This window comes from Tachypleus tridentatus, chromosome 2 (assembly GCF_004210375.1).
Source record: "Tachypleus tridentatus isolate NWPU-2018 chromosome 2, ASM421037v1, whole genome shotgun sequence".
Taxonomy (NCBI): Eukaryota; Metazoa; Arthropoda; class Merostomata; order Xiphosura; family Limulidae; genus Tachypleus; species Tachypleus tridentatus.
In genome coordinates, this window is record NC_134826.1 from 146,233,710 (window position 1) to 146,256,993 (window position 23,284).

At 31.4% G+C, this 23,284-nt stretch overlaps 1 protein-coding gene and 1 long non-coding RNA gene across 2 annotated transcripts in view; one reads left to right on the top strand and one right to left on the bottom strand.

Annotated features, from left to right (window-relative positions):
• Window positions 1-2,332: 2,332 nt before the first annotated feature.
• The window catches only part of LOC143245312 (gamma-aminobutyric acid type B receptor subunit 1-like), a 51,107-nt gene continuing 30,155 nt past the window's right edge, over window positions 2,333-23,284 (bottom strand). Inside the window, 6 exon segments of the mRNA XM_076491509.1 lie at window positions 2,333-3,904; window positions 4,076-4,213; window positions 6,000-6,128; window positions 8,629-8,756; window positions 14,353-14,557; window positions 16,179-16,286. Of these exon segments, the coding sequence (XP_076347624.1) occupies window positions 3,641-3,904; window positions 4,076-4,213; window positions 6,000-6,128; window positions 8,629-8,756; window positions 14,353-14,557; window positions 16,179-16,286 (972 nt within the window). The 3' untranslated portion in view covers window positions 2,333-3,640.
• On the top strand, window positions 5,591-14,515 carry LOC143245313 (uncharacterized). Its single transcript, XR_013025568.1, has 3 exons — window positions 5,591-5,740; window positions 7,762-8,010; window positions 14,377-14,515. It is a non-coding gene; the product is annotated as an uncharacterized LOC143245313 (long non-coding RNA).

Here is a 23,284-nt window from a genome sequence, read left to right on the forward strand (position 1 = left end):
CATCACCGTAAAACCTGTAACTTGTAAAAGTACTTTCTACCACTGTGTAAAACCTCAGACAAAACTATTGTTTAACACGTGTTTAATATACATTTAAACAATATATATATACACATGAACTTCTAGCAACATGAACGTTTACAACGCAACGGTAATTTTCGATTATTTAATTAAAGACTAGAAAATATTTTCAACCCCAAACTCTCAATTTTTGAGTAAAGATACTGAGTTTTTTAACAATCTGTAGAATCTCAACCTATCAATACATTTACAATACAGAGAACGAGATTGTATTTCGAAAACAATAAATTACTTTCACATTAGAGTGCACAACAATCAGACGTAGAAGGTGTGTGGTCCATCTTTTAACACTAGTTTTGTCGATTCGAAGCTCTGGATTTTAATAACCCTGAAACATAATGAATACTTTCAACATTTGAGCCTGCGGCCTCAGAATGAAACACTTAACAATATTTTCTCAACCAAACACGTGCCTTTCAAAACGTGTTGGTTTAATTTTTGTTTTATCGTGTTTTTTTTTTTTTTTTATTATTATTTAGTATTTCTCGAAAAGGCAGTCTCATGGAATGTTTGGCTGACTAGGAAGGTTGAACAGCGTTGGTAACCATCTGAAATGTTACGAAATGTGTTTCTGGTCCGTTGTTCTGTTTATTTTTGAATTTCACGCTAAGCTACACGAGGGTTATCTGCGCTAGCCGTCACTAATTTAGCAGTATAAGACTAGAGGGAAGGAAGCTAGTCATCACCACCCACCGCTAACTCTTGGGCTAGTCTTTTACCGACGAATAGTGGGATTGATCGTCACAGTATAATGCCCCCACGGCTGAAAGGCTGAGCATGTTTAGTGTTACGGGGAACCGAACCTGCGACCCTCCGATTATGAGTCAAGCGCCTTAACCACCTGGTCATACCGGACCTACCGTTGTTCTATACCGTTTACTTCTGTGTAGGAGGGCGAATATCTCCTTGCTAAATTCACTGATAAAAATATCCCGAGACAAAGAACTGATCACTTTGAATTACGTAAAAGATACATTTTTTAAAACTGTTTCTTCAAACGAGTTATACTGAAGTTTCTGTAGTGATTTAAACCCCATTATTATACCCTCTCTTGGCTTTTCTGGACAACCAATTGCAAAACACAAATCAGCAAAGTTTGCGTTTCTTCTTGTCTTTCAAATTGTCACGCAGCTTTCCACACGTTACAAAATGGGAGATGATAACTGGCTAACAAATCACCTCTTAGTGTTTCAGCCCTCAAACTCGAAAAATGTACAAAATGTGCGTTTAGTCCTGTTATCAAAGACATCCTTGAAATGTATATTTTCTTTCTTATTTTCCGAATAAATAAAAAAGTAACAATCATATGCCTTTGGTTACTTCTATTTTTCATAACCTCAGTGTCACACATAATCGTATCCAAACTGTGGAGACCTAACAATGAATACGCAACATGTGCCAGAAACAACTTGATATTGCTTGCTCTTAAGGTAACAATAAATAGATGGCCCTAAATTTAATGACACAGAATTTTTTACTACGTTATTAATGACTGATTTTTAAATGTCTTCCCCAAAACCTTACATGTCAGTAAAACAGTAGAATTTCAAGTCTTGGACGACGTTTATGGGAAGGTAATGCTTGTTTGTTTTGAATGTTGCAAAAAGCTACATGAAGGCTATCTCCGCTATCCGTCCCTGATTTAGTAGTGTAAGACTAGAGGGAAGGCAGCTAGTCATCACCACCCACCGCCAACTCTTGGGCTACTCTTGAAGACAATGCAGAATTCCAGATCCAATTCTATCTTTACAAATACGCGAAATATTTAATTTTATGCATGGAACGAAAAAAAGTAGGAATTTCAACATTAATTCTTTCAAAAAGCCTAGCAAGGTCAGGTGATTACAAATCTTGACCCGCAATCTGAAGGTCGCGGGTTCGAGTCCTTATCCCGTGAAACACGCTTACCTCTTCTTCCATGGGGACGTTATAATGTAACGGTCCATCCTGTTCGTAAAAAGAGAAGCCTAAGAGTTGGCGGTGTGTGGTGACAACTAGCTGCCTTCCATCTAGCCATTAAATGCTCAATTATGGACGGCGAGCACCAACAGTCCTCATGTAGCCCTCCAAAATAGGCTTGGGACATGAAATCCGAAGACATCCATCAGAAATTAAATATTGCATGTGTATATACATATATTCAGTTGTAACGTATCGCGCGTCTAATTTTTCCTGTTACCGTCAGACATAAGTTGGTAATACGACACTAACAACACTTAAGTTGTGTACAACTGTAAGAAGAAAACAGTGGTTAAATTACAACAATCAACTAATTTATTTCAAGACTGATAGCATCACTTCGGATCCATTCCAGCTACGACAAAGAAAATGTGTTGTATTTAATTATAAGTCATACATCTCTAAGCATTACACATCAACTGTTTGTAACCGATTATCTCTAAATGTGCTTAGTAAGCAAAATCCTGTTTTTTCTCCATTAGAACAAAATAAAACAATATCACAGGGGCTCTGGAGCATTCTTTAAAAAACATTCAAACGTTCACTGACTAGCCATAAATTAATATCATGTCAAACTAGATTTAGCACCCCACCCCATTTTACTTTTATTCGAACTGGCCTGGCATGGCCAAGCGCGTTAAGGCGTGCGACTCGTAATCCGAGGGTCGCGGGTTCGCATCCCTGTCGCGCCAAACATGCTGGCCCTTTCAGCCGTGGGGGCGTTATAATGTGACGGTCAATCCCACTATTCGTTGGTAAAAGAGTAGCCCAAGAGTTGGCGGTTGGTGGTGATGACTAGCTGCCTTCCCTCTAGTCTTACACTACAAAATTAGGAACGGCTAGCATAGATAGCCCTCGAGTAACTTTGTGCGAAATTCAAAAACAAACAATTTATTCGAACTCTTCACCAATTTCTTCTAGTTAAAAGTAAAGGTTCAAATCTTTTCTTTTACCCCCTGGTGGCGTAAATCAAGTACTACATGAGAATGAGAAACCAATACTTTATTTAAGGTAAACCATAAACAACTTACGCGATGTTTTAAAAAAAATAATCCATAATTTAATCCACTAAACGAAACTCTTGTACCGTGATTTAGCACACTAAACGTAAACCTCGTGTCATAACGTAACCCAATAAACGTAACTCTCAAAGTCTTTTCTTCTCTTAGTTTGGATATGACCTGATACCGCGAATGTATATCAATATAAAATCCGCCTTCTGAAGGACATTGTTTTTGAAAATATTTATGATAAACTTTGGCCAAGTTCCAAATTCATTAACATAAATAATTATGAAAAACATCGAAATTATCATTTCTCGGGCGTTTCAGACAATTTTGTAAAAAAAACAACAAAAAAAAAACAAATATCATTCAGCACTCAGCTCCATATCCCCCAAACCATGTTATGATTTATAACAAATGTAACGTTTTAAGGAAAGCCACTTTTAGTTTTCATAACTCTTAACAATAAACAGTAACGTGGACCAAACAATGTATTCAAAGCATGTAATTTCTTTTTACTTAAAATGATTTTTTTAAAATCAAATTAACACAAGTGGTTTAGAAGCAACACGACCCAAGAACAATATAGTCAGAGATCACAGATAGGACTCTGAGAACTCAAAGTCCGAGTGCGAAGCTCTGGATCCACGGACCATGGAGCACGTGGTACCCGTGACGTAACCAGAATCAGATACAGGATCAATAGTAATCTTTTCTTTTGGCGAGAGCATCACGCCATCACCATATTGAACCGGAAGGGTAATTCGCACTCTCTCGCCGATAGAGGCCGTTCCGTGAATGGATCGCAAAGCATTCTTCTCTCGCAGTGCTTGATTCAATAGTTTAATTTGTTCTTCCTTCTGTAAATAAACAATGAAATGTTACAGTATTCGTGTGAATAAATAAAGAAAATTACCAACTTTTATCGTGATGAGAGACGAACTTGGTCGTCGGTAACGCAATAAAAAAGATTTTGGATACACAGATAAAAAAAACAAACCAGTAAATACGAATTTAATAAGTTCATTTACTTCCGCTATTTGGCGCTTCAGTTCCTCATTCTCAGCTAACAGACGTTGGTGTCTCTCTTCTTCTTCCTTGCTGGTGATTGTGTCAGTGAGGTTTCTAGCATCGGACCGTTCCTTTGGTCGTCTCACGAGCTCAATAATCTACAAAAGTAAAAATAAGACACTTATTTGTAATTTGTAATTGTTGTTATAAATAAGTATTTCATTTTTCGTTATTGTTAGAGTGTGTATGTTTTCTTAGGGCAAAGCCACATCGCACTATCTGCCGAGTCCACCGAGGGGAAAATTACGGTTAGCAATGCATAAGTTGTATGAAAGATAGACAATTAAATTATGTGTCCCTGAACGGTAAAAAGTTTAAGAAATAACTTGTTGATAACACCAAACAACACAGCACCTTGGTTAAATCATATATTTGTATTTGTGTGTGTATGTAAATTAAGGGAGCTATTGGTTTGGCTTGTTTTAAATTTCGCGCAAAGCGACTCAAGGGCTATCTGCGCTAGCCGTGCCTATTTTTACAGTGTAAGAGTAGAGGAAAGGCAGATAGTCATCACCATCCACCGCCAACTCTTGAGCTACTCTTTTACAAACGAATTGTGGAATTGATAGTTACATTATAACGCCCCCACGCCTGAAAGGACGAGCATGTTTGGTGACAGGGATTCAAACTTGCGATCCTCAAATTATAAGTAAAGTGCCTTAACCACCAGGCCATGCCGGGCCTAAGGAAGTTATTAAAATACTTTATAAAAAATATTGGTTGAGAGTCATGAAGAAATATTAGTTATATTAAAACTGAGAAGAAAGCGACTATTGAATATAATAGAGTTTTATTAATCTCAAATCATAGAAATCTTATAAAATAAGTAGAGTTGTATTATTTAGGTTATATTCCTATTTTCACAGAAAATGTTTTATAGCTTAGTCTAGATGCCATTACGAATAAATTATATATTATTTATCGTTTATGGTTTAAAAAGCATTAAATGAGTAATTTGAACAAAATCAATGTAGGTAACATAAAAGTGAATTAGAATTAGAAAGATATTAAAGTACTTGAGTAATATAATTTGAAACGTCGACAAGTTAGCCACTTAGAAATTGTTATTTCTACGTTTCCCACCGATAAGAATTTTATGGATTGTAAATTTTGCAAAGTGTAGTTTAATGTTTTCTAACCAAACAAAATATACTATATTTCAATTACTTTTTATGAAGGTGGCGTCTTGACATTTTCAGTTACACAAGCGAGAGTGTTTTCACGAACAGAATATATTCTGTAAGAACACATCAATAACCTTCTAACAGTTCAAAAACGTATTACTAATACTTTTCCCTACAACGATGGATATCAAGTAGGCAAAAATATACTTAAGGTTTTAAAATATTAATCTGCTTATAAAAATGTTACTAAACTTAAATACTTAATATGTGAAAAAAATATGGAAATTTAAGATTTTAAAATAAAACGTATTTATTTTATAGATGTCGCTAAAATACAAATATTTCTCTAGGTGGGAAAACAAGGGTCAAAACTAAGCCTATTTGAAGAAAAATATTTTACAGGAAGCAAAACAGATATTTTACTATAAAATCAAGGTTTGTGCATTTTTAAAAGCCCTTCTCCTGTCAGCTGCTAACTGACCACAGCAATTTTTTTTTTAAGTAAGTAACTTAAATATTATATTCAATAACTATATTACTAGTAACGGTATATTATTCATTTAATTTTTAAGAGTTTAAAATTGTGAACTAAAACTATTTGTAATTTTTAAAAAGTTTTTAAGCCAACTTCAGGAACAAGAACAAGAACCATCGATAGGACATCACTAATAACTGAATATGATTTGAGAGTTTAAAATTAGAAACTGAAAACTATTTATAATTAATTAAAGTTAAGAAACACTTTTGCTTGTAAGCTTACTTTAGGAACAAAAACAAGAGCCATCGATAGGAAACTGCAGAAAATAATTGCTAAAGCCACGAAAGCAAAAGTTGCGTCTTGTTGACTGCTAATAACCAGTGTGACAGGAGCAGTAATGAGACAGAGGACCTGGAAACAGTAAAATAAAATTATTAGTGTGCTATAAACAGATCGTTTCCTTGAGCCATATAATTTTAAAGAGCTCGTGCATGTCTAAGGCCAAATATCTGTGAAAAACAAATGCTTCTCTTTGATGGGACTTGGAAGTATAATTAACAGTTTAATTCGGGTGGTGGACAACAAACATCTGTATCAACTCTTCTAACGCTCGTTTGTTTATGAATTTCACACAATGCTACTCGAGGGCTATCTGAGCTGCCCGTCCCTAATTTAGCAGTGTAAGACTAGAGGGAAGGCAGCTTGTCATCACCACCCACCGCCAACTCTTGGGCTACTCTTTTACCAACGAATAGTGGGGTTGACCGTCACATTATAACGCCCTCACGGACGAAAGGGCATGTTTGGAGTGACGGGGATTCGAAACCGCGACCCTCAGATTATGAATCGAGCGCCCTAGCCACGTGGCCATGTCAGGCCCTCTTCTAACGCAGATGAATGCAGTTCATTCGATAAGTCGTAATTACTTACCACTTATAACTTTAAGTAAGACCCAACGGCTGGACATGTTTACGAAATATGAAATACGACCAATGTATTTAAATACTTAATAGAAACACGACTAATCTGTTTGAATACTTAGCCGGACAGAAAAATAAAATTCGATGAATTAGACATTTTATCTGTGTTCACTCCGTGGAATCGAGCCCAGGATTTAACACTGTAAGTACGTAAAGTACCGCTTCCCACAGGGTGAAACTTAACATCTTGACAGAATCTGATATTTTGCTTTATTTATATTATGATTTATACTGTTAGTCAAGTCTGGAACCGGTGGGTTAAGGCGTTCCACTCGTAATCTGAGGGTGGCGGGTTCGAATCCCATCGCACCAAATATGGTCGCCCTATCAGCCGTGGGAGCGTTATAATGTGTCGGTCAATCCCACTATTCGTTGGTAAAAGAGTAGCCCAAGAGTTGGCGATGGGTGGTGATGACTAGCTGCCTTCCCTCTTGTCTTACACTGCTAAATTAGGGACGACTAGCGTAGATAGCCCTCGTGTAGCTTTACGCGAAATTCAAAAACAAAACAAACAAACATGACCGAGAGTGCAATCAAGGTTACTTAGGGTTAACGTTATAACAAAACTTCAATATTTCGACTAACATTGAGCGAACTGAGATCATATAACAAATAAAACCGCATCTTAAATCATTAGGATAAGTTCAAAGTCATGGCTAAAAGCAATTTCAAGTAAATTATTAATAAAAACTAAACGTTTATTCCGTTAATACAAAACTACTTGAGAACATATAAATAAGTAAAACACTAACAGTCAGTTTATTTTCGGCTATTTTAAATTAAATTTATTTGATAACAAAGCCATAGTGGTCTGTATATTGCGTTCCTGCGATGAATTAAAACTGGCATATTAACATTGTAAGCTCTCAAACGTGTGGCTATTCCATCAAGTATTCAAAATAAATATTACACTAAGTAACCACTATTCTTTATATTTCTGAGAATTAATGTGAAACATTCGTATTTTGTAAATTATTTCTTTTGACAAAGTTTAAAAAAATTGTACTGTTACTTAATATAAGTATTTCCCGTTTATTCTTTCTAATTATATGTTTTGATAATAGCCGTTCCAAACTTAGCTGTAAAAGACTAGATGGAAGGCAGCTAGTCGTCACCACCCACCGCGAACTCTTGGGCCAGTCTTTTACCAACGAATATTGGGATTGACCGTCACATTATAACGCCCCCACGGCTGAAAGGGCGAGCATATTTGATGCGACGGTGATTCGAACCCGCGACCCTCAGATTATGAGTCGAACGCCTTAACCCACCTGGCCATGCTGGGCCTAAAGTTATATTTTAGAACGTTCTGGGTAACGATTATTTTCTTTATAGTCGGATATCTTACTTATCATAATTATTTCTCACAAAATTAATTACCAGAAGAAAGAGATTTGTTTCGATGTTTATGATATGTTCGTTTTTACTTATTAAATACCTCGATTTTGTGAATACATGACAATTCCAACAAAACTGTACTTAGTGTGATTCTTTCAGACTTTGCTTTATCAAGATAATGTGAATGTTTCTTGGTGAGTTAGTTTTAAAATTATACCGTTGTCATAACTTAACAGTAAGATTTTTTTCAACAGTTAAAACACAACAGACAACGGTTGCAATAGGTGTCGCATCTGTTTCTTGGCTCAAACGAGAGCAAGGACTCCTAAAAATTGATATTTTAATGATTTAAAAAATAGGTTAAATATTCGAGTGCCTTATCCACCTGGCCATGCCGGGGCCCTCAATTCACTAAACTCTGCGAAGAAGAAAAAAAAGTTTAAACGATACGTGGCACGTATCAAAATAATTCGATATATATATAATACTTTAAGGCAGATAATATAATTATTTATAAATAATATTTGAAGATTTCTGTTCATTTCGTTACTCTATAAGTTTGATATTTATTTATCATGTTTATATTTCCTTACCACGACGTTATAAATACTCATTCCGACCAGCCTCGAGTCGTTCAACTGTTTGATCTTCACACTTCGAGTTTCGTAGGCGAGAAAGATACCAAATATAAGTAGTAGGCCTTTATATCCGTACATAAGTCCTACCGGAAGCGAAATAATAACACATTCATTTTAGAAATAAAAACTCATTAAGTACACAAAACTTACTCACATTTTTCATTTTTCCTTACACCTTTCGCGCTGAAATTTAATGTTATTGTCAAGCCTTAAAGGATGTGAATATTTATAAACGTTCAACTTAAAACAAAAATAAAGTAGTAAGACTAATTATGTTTTCTGTACAAATTTACTATGATTTATTTACCACTTAATACCAGAAACCCAGATTAATTAAGTTTTCTGTACAAATTTACTGTAATTTATTTACCACTTAATACCAGAAACCCAGATTAATTAAGTTTTCTGTACAAATTTACTGTAATTTATTTACCACTTAATACCAGAAACCCAGACTAATTATGTTTTCTGTTCAAATTTACTATGATTAATTTACCACTTAATACCAGAAACCCAGATTAATTAAGTTTTCTGTACAAATTTACTATGATTTATTTACCACTTAATACCAGAAACCCAGATTAATTAAGTTTTCTGTACAAATTTACTGTAATTTATTTACCACTTAATACCAGAAACCCAGATTAATTAAGTTTTCTGTACAAATTTACTGTAATTTATTTACCACTTAATACCAGAAACCCAGACTAATTATGTTTTCTGTTCAAATTTACTATGATTAATTTACCACTTAATACCAGAAACCCAGATTAATTAAGTTTTCTGTACAAATTTACTGTAATTTATTTACCACTTAATACCAGAAACCCAGATTAATTAAGTTTTCTGTACAAATTTACTATAATTTATTTACCACTTAATGCCAGAAACCCAGATTAATTACGTTTTCTGTACAAATTTACTATAATTTATTTACCACTTAATACCAGAAACCCAGATTAATTAAGTTTTCTGTACAAATTTACTGTAATTTATTTACCACTTAATACCAGAAACCCAGATTAATTAAGTTTTCTGTACAAATTTACTATAATTTATTTACCACTTAATGCCAGAAACCCAGATTAATTACGTTTTCTGTACAAATTTACTATAATTTATTTACCACTTAATACCAGAAACCCAGATTAATTAAGTTTTCTGTACAAATTTACTATAATATATTTACCACTTAATGCCAGAAACCCAGATTAATTAAGTTTTCTGTACAAATTTACTATAATTTATTTACCACTTAATGCCAGAAACCCAGATTAATTAAGTTTTCTGTACAAATTTACTATAATTTATTTACCACTTAATGCCAAAAACCCAGATTAATTAAGTTTTCGGTACAAATTTACTATAATTTATTTACCACTTAATACCAGAAACCCAGATTAATTAAGTTTTCTGTACACATTTACTATAATTTATTTTCCACTTAATACCAGAAACCCAGATTAATTAAGCTTTCTGTACAAATTTACTGTAATTTATTTACCACTTAATACCAGAAACCCAGATTAATTAAGTTTTCTATGCAAATTTACTATAATTTATTTACCACTTAATACCAGAAACCCAGATTAATTAAGCTTTCTGTACAAATTTACTGTAATTTATTTACCACTTAATACCAGAAACCCAGATTAATTAAGTTTTCTGTACAAATTTACTATAATTTATTTACCACTTAATGCCAGAAACCCAGATTAATTAAGTTTTCTGTACAAATTTACTATAATTTATTTACCACTTAATGCCAGAAACCCAGATTAATTAAGTTTTCTGTACAAATTTACTATAATTTATTTACCACTTAATGCCAAAATCCCAGATTAATTAAGTTTTCTGTACAAATTTACTATAATTTATTTACCACTTAATACCAGAAACCCAGATTAATTAAGTTTTCTGTACACATTTACTATAATTTATTTTCCACTTAATACCAGAAACCCAGATTAATTAAGCTTTCTGTACAAATTTACTGTAATTTATTTACCACTTAATACCAGAAACCCAGATTAATTAAGTTTTCTATACAAATTTACTATAATTTATTTACCACTTAATACCAGAAACCCAGATTAATTAAGCTTTCTGTACAAATTTACTGTAATTTATTTACCACTTAATACCAGAAACCCAGATTAATTAAGTTTTCTGTACACATTTACTATAATTTATTTTCCACTTAATACCAGAAACCCAGATTAATTAAGCTTTCTGTACAAATTTACTGTAATTTATTTACCACTTAATACCAGAAACCCAGATTAATTAAGTTTTCTATGCAAATTTACTATAATTTCTTTACCACTTAATACCAGAAACCCAGATTAATTAAGTTTTCTGTACAAATTTACTATAATTTATTTACCACTTAATACCAGAAACCCAGATTAATTAAGCTTTCTGTACAAATTTACTATAATTTATTTACCACTTAATACCAGAAACCCAGATTAATTAAGTTTTCTGTACAAATTTACTGTAATTTATTTACCACTTAATACCAGAAACCCAGATTAATTAAGTTTTCTGTACACATTTACTATAATTTATTTACCACTTAATACCAGAAACCCAGATTAATTAAGTTTTCTGTACAAATTTACTATAATTTCTTTACCACTTAATACCAGAAACCCAGATTAATTAAGTTTTCTGTACAAATTTACTATAATTTATTTACCACTTAATACCAGAAACCCAGATTAATTAAGTTTTCTGTACAAATTTACTGTAATTTATTTACCACTTAATACCAGAAACCCAGATTAATTAAGTTTTCTGTACAAATTTATTATAATTTCTTTACCACTTAATACCAGAAACCCAGATTAATTAAGTTTTCTATGCAAATTTACTATAATTTATTTACCACTTAATACCAGAAACCCAGATTAATTAAGTTTTCTGTACAAATTTACTATAATTTCTTTACCACTTAATACCAGAAACCCAGATTAATTAAGTTTTCTATGCAAATTTACTATAATTTATTTACCACTTAATACCAGAAACCCAGATTAATTAAGGTTTCTGTACAAATTTACTATAATTTATTTACCACTTAATACCAGAAACCCAGATTAATTAAGTTTTCTGTACAAATTTACTATAATTTCTTTACCACTTAATACCAGAAACCCAGATTAATTAAGTTTTCTATGCAAATTTACTATAATTTATTTACCACTTAATACCAGAAACCCAGATTAATTAAGCTTTCTGTACAAATTTACTGTAATTTATTTACCACTTAATACCAGAAACCCAGATTAATTAAGTTTTCTATGCAAATTTACTATAATTTATTTACCACTTAATACCAGAAACCCAGATTAATTAAGTTTTCTGTACAAATTTACTGTAATTTATTCACCACTTAATACCAGAAACCCAGATTAATTAAGTTTTCTGTACAAACTTACTATAATTTATTTACCACTTAATACCAGAAACCCAGATAAATTACGTTTTCTTTACAAATTTACTATAATTTATTTACCACTTAATACCAGAAACCCAGATTAATTAAGTTTTCTGTACAAATTTACTATAATTTATTTACCACTTAATACCAGAAACCCAGATTAAATAAGTTTTCTGTACAAATTTACTGTAATTTATTTACCACTTAATACCAGAAACCCAGATTAATTAAGTTTTCTGTACAAATTTACTATAATTTCTTTACCACTTAATACCAGAAACCCAGATTAATTAAGTTTTCTATGCAAATATACTCTAATTTATTTACCACTTAATACCAGAAACCCAGATTAAGTTTTCTGTACAAATTTACTATAATTTATTTACCACTTAATACCAGAAACCCAGATTAATTAAGTTTTCTGTGCAAATTTACTATAATTTATTTACCACTTAATACCAGAAACCCAGATTAATTAAGTTTTCTATGCAAATTTACTATAATTTGTTTACCACTTAATACCAGAAACCCAGATTAATTAAGTTTTCTGTACAAATTTACTATAATTTCTTTACCACTTAATACCAGAAACCCAGATTAATTAAGTTTTCTGTACAAATTTACTATAATTTCTTTACCACTTAATACCAGAAACCCAGATTAATTAAGTTTTCTGTACAAATTTACTATAATTTCTTTACCACTTAATACCAGAAACCCAGATTAATTAAGTTTTCTGTACAAATTTACTATAATTTCTTTACCACTTAATACCAGAAACCCAGATTAATTAAGTTTTCTATGCAAATTTACTATAATTTATTTACCACTTAATACCAGAAACCCAGATTAATTAAGTTTTCTGTACAAATTTACTATAATTTATTTACCACTTAATACCAGAAACCCAGATTAATTAAGTTTTCTATGCAAATTTACTATAATTTCTTTACCACTTAATACCAGAAACCCAGATTAATTAAGTTTTCTGTACAAATTTACTATAATTTATTTACCACTTAATACCAGAAACCCAGATTAATTAAGCTTTCTGTACAAATTTACTATAATTTATTTACCACTTAATACCAGAAACCCAGATTAATTAAGTTTTCTGTACAAATTTACTGTAATTTATTTACCACTTAATACCAGAAACCCAGATTAATTAAGTTTTCTGTACACATTTACTATAATTTATTTACCACTTAATACCAGAAACCCAGATTAATTAAGTTTTCTGTACAAATTTACTATAATTTCTTTACCACTTAATACCAGAAACCCAGATTAATTAAGTTTTCTGTACAAATTTACTATAATTTATTTACCACTTAATACCAGAAACCCAGATTAATTAAGTTTTCTATGCAAATTTACTATAATTTATTTACCACTTAATACCAGAAACCCAGATTAATTAAGTTTTCTGTACAAATTTACTATAATTTCTTTACCACTTAATACCAGAAACCCAGATTAATTAAGTTTTCTGTACAAATTTATTATAATTTCTTTACCACTTAATACCAGAAACCCAGATTAATTAAGTTTTCTATGCAAATTTACTATAATTTATTTACCACTTAATACCAGAAACCCAGATTAATTAAGTTTTCTGTACACATTTACTATAATTTCTTTACCACTTAATACCAGAAACCCAGATTAATTAAGTTTTCTATGCAAATTTACTATAATTTATTTACCACTTAATACCAGAAACCCAGATTAATTAAGGTTTCTGTACAAATTTACTATAATTTATTTACCACTTAATACCAGAAACCCAGATTAATTAAGTTTTCTGTACAAATTTACTATAATTTATTTACCACTTAATACCAGAAACACAAGTCCTAATATAAAATATTCGAAACTTATAATTACGCAAGACGTTTGAATGAATGTTTGATTGGTACAGAAAACTTAAACATTATCCGGTGTAAATTAATTCGTGTAATTTTAAAAACGCGTCTCTTCATAGTGGTCAACCCATCATGGTGTTTCTTTTTATCTTTGTAACATAAATAGCTTGTTTCCGTTACCTAATTACAACGTGTCCTTCGATTCATACATTTATATTAGCTTGAATATTTTTAGTTTATTTGTTTTTATTGTTTAGAACAGACTAAACACTGGCGATTTGTAATAACGTGAGAAGTTAGTTAAAATGTGCAAACTATAATCATTGTGAAGTCACTGCTAAAATATTATTAGTATTTTAATCTCACCAAGCCAGATGGCGTTGTTTTCAGACTCGCAGTGTTCCAGTTCTGGCTGTATCTTAATGTCCTCGTCCAAAATCTCTGGATTTTCTAAAGGAAACAACTCGAGTTTTCTCCTAGGAGGATCTGTGGCCTGCCACACTGTGAGAATTAATATATCCAAAAAAAGGAGAAATCCCACCAAGGCATACAGCTTCCAGCTTTCTACTTTCTGAAGAAAAATATTAATAGTGAAATTACGTGGTAACGTCTTATTACCGAACTGCTTGATAGAATTTAGACTATTAAAGAGAGTTTGATAATTTTATAACTGTGTAAAAGTTAAATTGCACGTAAGCATATTTTTAAAAACAACGACAACAAAGAAACATTATAAACGGTTCTAGGGTTTTTCACTAATAAATAAAAATTAAGAAATTTCTTAATTTGTTCTTTTTAGAGTCTACAACAAAATCCTATGGTAATAATTATTCTTGAAAACAGGATTCATTCTTTAAATAATATCGAATTAAAAGGATTGAATGCAAACATTCCCTATCCGAGAGTCGCGGGTTCGAATCCCCGTCACACCAAACATGCTCGCCCTTTCAGCCGTGGGGGCGTTATAATGTGACGATCAATCCCACTATTCGTTGGTAAAAGAGAAGCCAAAGAGTTGATGGTGGGTTACGACGACTAGCTGCCTTCCCTCTAGTCTTACACTGCTAAATTAGGGACGACTAGCACAGATAGCCCTCGTGTAGCTTTGCGCAAAATTCATAAACAAAAATAGCTTCCCGTGTAACAGGTGAGCTAAGTCAGTATTAAAGTAATTATATATATATGTGTCTAAAAGGTTTTAAACAGTTTTGATAAACTGCACTAGTAGGAGTAATTATTACACTTATTTTATATCACGCCTGATTTGTAGTTAATAAACACGCTAATATTTGATTGTATTTAATAATGTATAAAGTTTATTTGTTTGAAGTTAAGCACAAAGATACACAGTGGGCTATCTGTGCTCTGCCAAACATCGGTATCGAAACCTGGTTTCTATCTTTGTAAATCCGAGACATGCCGCTGGGGTCATATAAGAAACACTGGCGCAATTAGGTGAGTAAAATTAGCTGGAATTCTTAATATGAGAGAGCCCGAGAGACTGTAGGCTTGGGTTTCGAGTACCCGTGGACTTGATTCAACCAGTAAGGCAGGTAGAGAGAAACGTTACGTTGCATTTTATTGAACGCTTTGTGATAGTTGAAACGTACTCGGAAAGTTTATACTCTATCTCGCGTTCAGAGAGTCTGCAGTCAAGAAAAACTTTGGGTTGTCTAAGTTACACATGGGCTGATCATGTAAATATTTTTATAACTGAGAAGAAAGGTTTGTTTTCAATTTCGCGCAAAGTTACTCAAGGGCTATCTGTGCTAGCCGTCCGTAATTTAGCAGCGTAAAACCAGAGGAGAAGCAGTTAGTTATAACCACCCACCGCTAACTCTTGGGCTACTCTTTTACCAACGAATAGTGGGATTGACTATAACATTATAACGCCCCCAAGGGCTGAAAAGGCGACCATGTTTGGTGTGACGGGGATTCGAAGCCGCGACCCTCAGCTTACAAGTCGGGTGCCTCAACCACTTGGCTATGTCGGACCTGAGACGAAGGACATTTAGCGGACATAAGAACAGAAAGGTAGGGGTTTGAAGTCATCCAGAGGATATAACAGTACTTTTTTTTATTAAAAACAAATTTAGTTTACATGAAATGTGTATTTTATTTTATTATTTAAACGTATTTTATTTACGCTAACTTTTCTTCAAACAAATTATTTAATAAACATTAATATTTACTTTGCTGTCGTTGGTTGATTTGGTTGTAAGCCGATGGACTCGCCAAATCTTGGAAAACATGGCTCCGTAGGACAAGGTAAAACCTATACTCAACAGCCAGGCTCTCGCCTGTGTTCAGAAAAGGGAAAACGAAATGAGTGACTTTAATCTATTCATGTTTAAACACAATGTGTTACAAATGGTGATCTATCTGAATAGGAAAAAAACAATTTAGTCTCAAAACCAGGTATACGTGAATTAGAAAATGACTTATTCGGCTTCAAACGTTACAGGCGGACTTCAATAATTTTCAGATCTTAGAACAACAAAAAATTCTACTTAGGAAGTTGACTGCATCTATGAGAATAAGGAAAATGTACCAAAGATTTTTATTTCCATAATAATAAGATAAATAATTATCAAGTTTTTAATATATTAAACTTTCGTTTTATGTAATTTGAAATAAACATTTTTTGTTGTTGTTTCGTGTTAAGCCTAAAATCCAATTTTTAGGGACATAAGCTCTTAGGCTTAACACTGGGAGATGTAGCAAAAAATATGTGTTTGTTTTTGTTAAAAGCTAACTGCACAGTAGATCATTTGTATTCCGTCTGCTGCGAAAAATCAAATCCCAAATTTTACGTTATAAGTCCAGAAAATTACAGCTGACCACCGGTAAAGAACTTTAATCAAAGAGTTTTCAAAAGATGACGACTATATGAGAATTGTAATATCAGTTTATTTGTTTTTCAGTGTTAGATATATAAAGTTTTACACGTGAAATGTATAAAAAAACATTTGTGGCTCTATTTGGTGAAGTAACTATGAGATTTATTCTTATTTAAAAATGATAAAAAATCTAGATATTTACGATTTTGATTTCTTTAAAAAATACTTCACTTTGATGTGTTACTGTATACTCAAGTTTTAACATTTTGAATCTTATTAACCCGACGCTCACCAGTTTAACATTTCAGGTCTCACTAACATAAATTAGGTTTTTTTTTGTTAAGCACATAGCTATACAATGAACTATCTGTTATATGTCAACTTCGGATATCAAAATCCGACTTGCAGAGTTGTAAATCACTGGGTTTATCGCTGAGGGAAGGAGGCACTTTTAAAGTAAGTGTCTTATACAAACAACTCATCATTTTTAATATTCTGGCATAAAAATTTCTAACATATTTGTAAAAACGGCTCGTTTGGGTTGAGATTTTTTTTATTATTTTTTTATGTAGAGGGGCGAACAATGTTTCGACTTTCTTCGGTCATCGTCAGATTCACAAAGAAAGAAAGAGGTAACTGACCGGAAGCTGATCACATGTTTGAAAAGGGTTGTGTAACTGAGTGTCGGAATGTAGAGGGCGGGCTTAGATGTTTGAATATATAATATTATTCTATTATTACTATTTATTTATTTTATTACATTAATATAGGTATAAAGGCGTTCCTTTATATTGGTTTATTTTGGGTTTAAGTTGTTGTATAAGTAAGGCTTCTTTAATTTTGCGTCTGTTTATGTTTGTTTCTTTGTTTATGTTTGTTTCTTTATTTAGTATTTGAGTGTTTTCTATGGTTATGTTGTGTTTATTTGACTTGCAGTGTTCGAAAACGTGTGAAGGTGACTTTTTATGTTCTTTGAATCTGGTTTCCATTTTTCTACTTGTTTCTCCAATATAGAAGTCGTGGCAATTATCACACTGTATTTTATAAATAATGTTGGTGTGGTGTTTGTCAGTGTAGTTTTTACATAGTATAGATCTCAGTTTTGTGCCTGGTTTTCGAACACTGTAAGTCAAATAAACACAACATAACCATAGAAAACACTCAAATACTAAATAAAGAAACAAACATAAACAAACATAAACAAACGCAAAATTAAAGAAGCCTTACTCATACAACAACTTAAACCCAAAATAAACCAATACAAAGGAACGCCTTTATACCTATATTAATAAATATAACCAAACATCTAAGCACGCATTCTACATTCCTACACTCAGTTACACAACCCCCTTCAAACATGTGGTCATCTATCGGTCAGTTACCTCTTTCTTTCTTTGTGAACCTGACGATGACCGAAGAAGGTCAAAACGTTGTTCGCTCCTCTACGTAAAATATTTTCTCAACCCAAACGAACCGTTTTTACATATATATTTCTCTACAAGTGGGTTTTCTCGACATCACTAATTTGTAACATGTTGTAAATTTAAATAACTCGTACTATTGTGGTATTTTACTATTAATATTACGGTTTTTTGGTTTGGGATAACATTGTTATCACTTTTTCGAGACGGTTACTATCTTTGAACCATCAAAATTCATTGTGTTCCTGCACCCCAGTGAGACAGTGCTGTGTCTGTAGAGTTATATTGCTAGAAACCGGGTTTCGATACCCGTGGTAGTCAGAGCCCTTTGTGTAGCTCTGGGCTTAATGACAAATAAACAAAACAGCATTGTGCTCCCCTTTGTCGTTTATAGCGCTAATACTCGTATATCCTATGAAAAACACGATAATATATATGGACAATTAACTCTCAAAATAAAATATTTATTAATACAGAAAAATATTAAAAACTGTCAGTGTCTATTCTAGTTTATTGATACACACAGTGATTCGTAAACATTTCATGCTATATATATGTGTTATCTAAGCCTCTTAATTATTAACACCAGGCTCTTGTATATAAGGCCTAACGTGATCTGATGGTTAGAGCGCTTCATTCATCATCTGAGGGCCACCGATTTCAAATACCCGTCATAAAGAACATGGTCGCTCTTTCAGCCGTAGGGGTATAATAATGTTATGGTCAATTTATTATTCGTTGGTAGTAAGAAGAGCAGTCTGATAGTCGGGGTTGGGTGGTGTTAACTAACTGCCTTCCTTCCACAACTAAATTATGGACGACCAGCGCAGTTAGCCCTCGTGTAACTTTGCGCGAAGTTCTCTGACATCATAATTTTACGAATTAGTGTAATAGAATAAATCGTGGTTAAATACCTTTGTTAATGTTATAAAGAGTGTATGAGTGTACTGTTTATTATAAAGTTATATAAACAGTGTATGAGTGTACTGTTTATTATAAAGTTATATAAACAGTGTATGAGTGTACTGTTTATTATAAAGTTATATAAACAGTGTATGAGTGTACTGTTTATTATAAAGTTATATAAACAGTGTATGAGTGTACTGTTTATTATAAAGTTATATAAACAGTGTATGAGTGTACTGTTTATTTATCAAGTTATATAAACAGTGTATGAGTGTACTGTTTATTTATCAAGTTATATAAACAGTGTATGAGTGTACTGTTTATTATCCAGTTACATAAACAGTGTATGAGTGTATTGTTTATTATCAAGTTATATAAACAGTGTATGAGTGTACTGTTTATTATCAAGTTATATAAACAGTGTATGAGTGTACTGTTTACCATCAAGTTATATAAACAGTGTATGAGTGTACTGTTTACCATCAAGTTATATAAACAGTGTATGAGTGTACTGTTTATTATCAAGTTATATAAACAGTGTATGATGAGTGTATATAAACAGTGTATGAGTACCATTTATTATCAGTTATATAAACAGTGTATGAGTGTACTGTTTATTATCAAGTTATATAAACAGTGTATGAGTGTACTGTTTATTATCAAGTTATATAAACAGTGTATGAGTGTACTGTTTACCATCAAGTTATATAAACAGTGTATGAGTGTACTGTTTATTATCAAGTTATATAAACAGTGTATGAGTGTACTGTTTATTATCAAGTTATATAAACAGTGTATGAGTGTACTGTTTATTATCAAGTTATATAAACAGTGTATGAGTGTACTGTTTATTATCAAGTTATATAAACAGTGTATGAGTGTACTGTTTATTATCAAGTTATATAAACAGTGTATGAGTGTACTGTTTATTATCAAGTTATATAACCAGTGTATGACTGTACTGTTTACCATCAAGTTATATAAACAGTGTATGAGTGTACTGTTTACCATCAAGTTATATAAACAGTGTATGAGTGTACTGTTTACCATCAAGTTATATAAACAGTGTATGAGTGTATTGTTTATTATCAAGTTATATAAACAGTGTATGAGTGTATTGTTTATTATCAAGTTATATAAACAGTGTATGAGTGTACTGTTTATTATCAAGTTATATAAACAGTGTATGAGTGTATTGTTTATTATCAAGTTATATAAACAGTGTATGAGTGTATTGTTTATTATCAAGTTATATAAACAGTGTATGAGTGTATTGTTTATTATCAAGTTATATAAACAGTGTATGAGTGTATTGTTTATTATCAAGTTATATAAACAGTGTATGAGTGTATTGTTTATAAACAGTGTATCAAGTTATATCAAGTTACAGTGTATGAGTGTATTGTTTATTATCAAGTTATATAAACAGTGTATGAGTGTATTGTTTATTATCAAGTTATATAAACAGTGTATGAGTGTATTGTTTATTATCAAGTTATATAAACAGTGTATGAGTGTATTGTTTATTATCAAGTTATATAAACAGTGTATGAGTGTAAACAGTGTTTATTATCAAGTTATATAAACAGTGTATGAGTGTACTGTTTATTATATAAACAGTGTATGAGTGTATATAAATCAAGTTATATAAACAGTGTATGAGTGTACTGTTTATTATCAAGTTATATAAACAGTGTATGAGTGTACTGTTTATTATCAAGTTATATAAACAGTGTATGAGTGTACTGTTTATTATCAAGTTATATAAACAGTGTATGAGTGTACTGTTTACCATCAAGTTATATAAACAGTGTATGAGTGTATTGTTTATTATCAAGTTATATAAACAGTGTATGAGTGTATTGTTTATTATCAAGTTATATAAACAGTGTATGAGTGTACTGTTTATTATCAAGTTATATAAACAGTGTATGAGTGTACTGTTTATGTTATATAAACAGTGTATGAGTGTACTGTTTACCATCAAGTTATATAAACAGTGTATGAGTGTACTGTTTACCATCAAGTTATATAAACAGTGTATGAGTGTACTGTTTATTATCAAGTTATATAAACAGTGTATGAGTGTACTGTTTATTATCAAGTTATATAAACAGTGTATGAGTGTATTGTTTATTATCAAGTTATATAAACAGTGTATGAGTGTACTGTTTATTATCAAGTTATATAAACAGTTTATTATCAAGTTATATAAACAGTGTATGAGTGTACTGTTTACCATCAAGTTATATAAACAGTGTATGAGTGTACTGTTTACCATCAAGTTATATAAACAGTGTATGAGTGTATTGTTTATTATCAAGTTATATAAACAGTGTATGAGTGTATTGTTTATTATCAAGTTATATAAACAGTGTATGAGTGTATTGTTTATTATCAAGTTATATAAACAGTGTATGAGTGTACTGTTTACCATCAAGTTATATAAACAGTGTATGAGTGTACTGTTTATTATCAAGTTATATAAACAGTGTATGAGTGTACTGTTTACCATCAAGTTATATAAACAGTGTATGAGTGTATTGTTTATTATCAAGTTATATAAACAGTGTATGAGTGTACTGTTTATTATCAAGTTATATAAACAGTGTATGAGTGTACTGTTTATTATCAAGTTATATAAACAGTGTATGAGTGTACTGTTTATTATCAAGTTATATAAACAGTGTATGAGTGTACTGTTTACCATCAAGTTATATAAACAGTGTATGAGTGTACTGTTTATTATCAAGTTATATAACCAGTGTATGAGTGTACTGTTTATTATCAAGTTATATAAACAGTGTATGAGTGTATTGTTTATTATCAAGTTATATAAACAGTGTATGAGTGTATTGTTTATTATCAAGTTATATAAACAGTGTATGAGTGTACTGTTTATTATCAAGTTATATAAACAGTGTGTATGAGTGTAAACTGTTTACCATCAAGTTATATAAACAGTGTACTGTTTATGAGTGTACTTGTTTATTATCAAGTTATATAAACAGTGTATGAGTGTACTGTTTATTATCAAGTTATATAAACAGTGTATGAGTGTACTGTTTATTATCAAGTTATATAAACAGTGTATGAGTGTACTGTTTATTATCAAGTTATATAAACAGTGTATGAGTGTACTGTTTATTATCAAGTTATATAAACAGTGTATGAGTGTACTGTTTATTATCAAGTTATATAAACAGTGTATGAGTGTACTGTTTATTATCTAGTTATATAAACAGTGTATGAGTGTACTGTTTATTATAAAGTTATATAAACAGTGTATGAGTGTACTGTTTACCATCAAGTTATATAAACAGTGTATGAGTGTACTGTTTATTATCAAGTTATATAAACAGTGTATGAGTGTACTGTTTACCATCAAGTTATATAAACAGTGTATGAGTGTACTGTTTATTATCAAGTTATATAAACAGTGTATGAGTGTATTGTTTATTATCAAGTTATATAAACAGTGTATGAGTGTACTGTTTACCATCAAGTTATATAAACAGTGTATGAGTGTACTGTTTACCATCAAGTTATATAAACAGTGTATGAGTGTACTGTTTACCATCAAGTTATATAAACAGTGTATGAGTGTATTGTTTATTATCAAGTTATATAAACAGTGTATGAGTGTACTGTTTATTATCAAGTTATATAAACAGTGTATGAGTGTATTGTTTATTATCAAGTTATATAAACAGTGTATGAGTGTACTGTTTACCATCAAGTTATATAAACAGTGTATGAGTGTATTGTTTATTATCAAGTTATATAAACAGTGTATGAGTGTACTGTTTACCATCAAGTTATATAAACAGTGTATGAGTGTATTGTTTATTATCAAGTTATATAAACAGTGTATGAGTGTACTGTTTATTATCAAGTTATATAACCAGTAGATGAGAGTGTACTGTTTATTATCAAGTTATATAAACAGTGTATGAGTGTACTGTTTACCATCAAGTTATATAAACAGTGTATGAGTGTACTGTTTACCATCAAGTTATATAAACAGTGTATGAGTGTACTGTTTACCATCAAGTTATATAAACAGTGTATGAGTGTACTGTTTATTATCAAGTTATATAAACAGTGTAGAGTGTACCGTTTATTATCAAG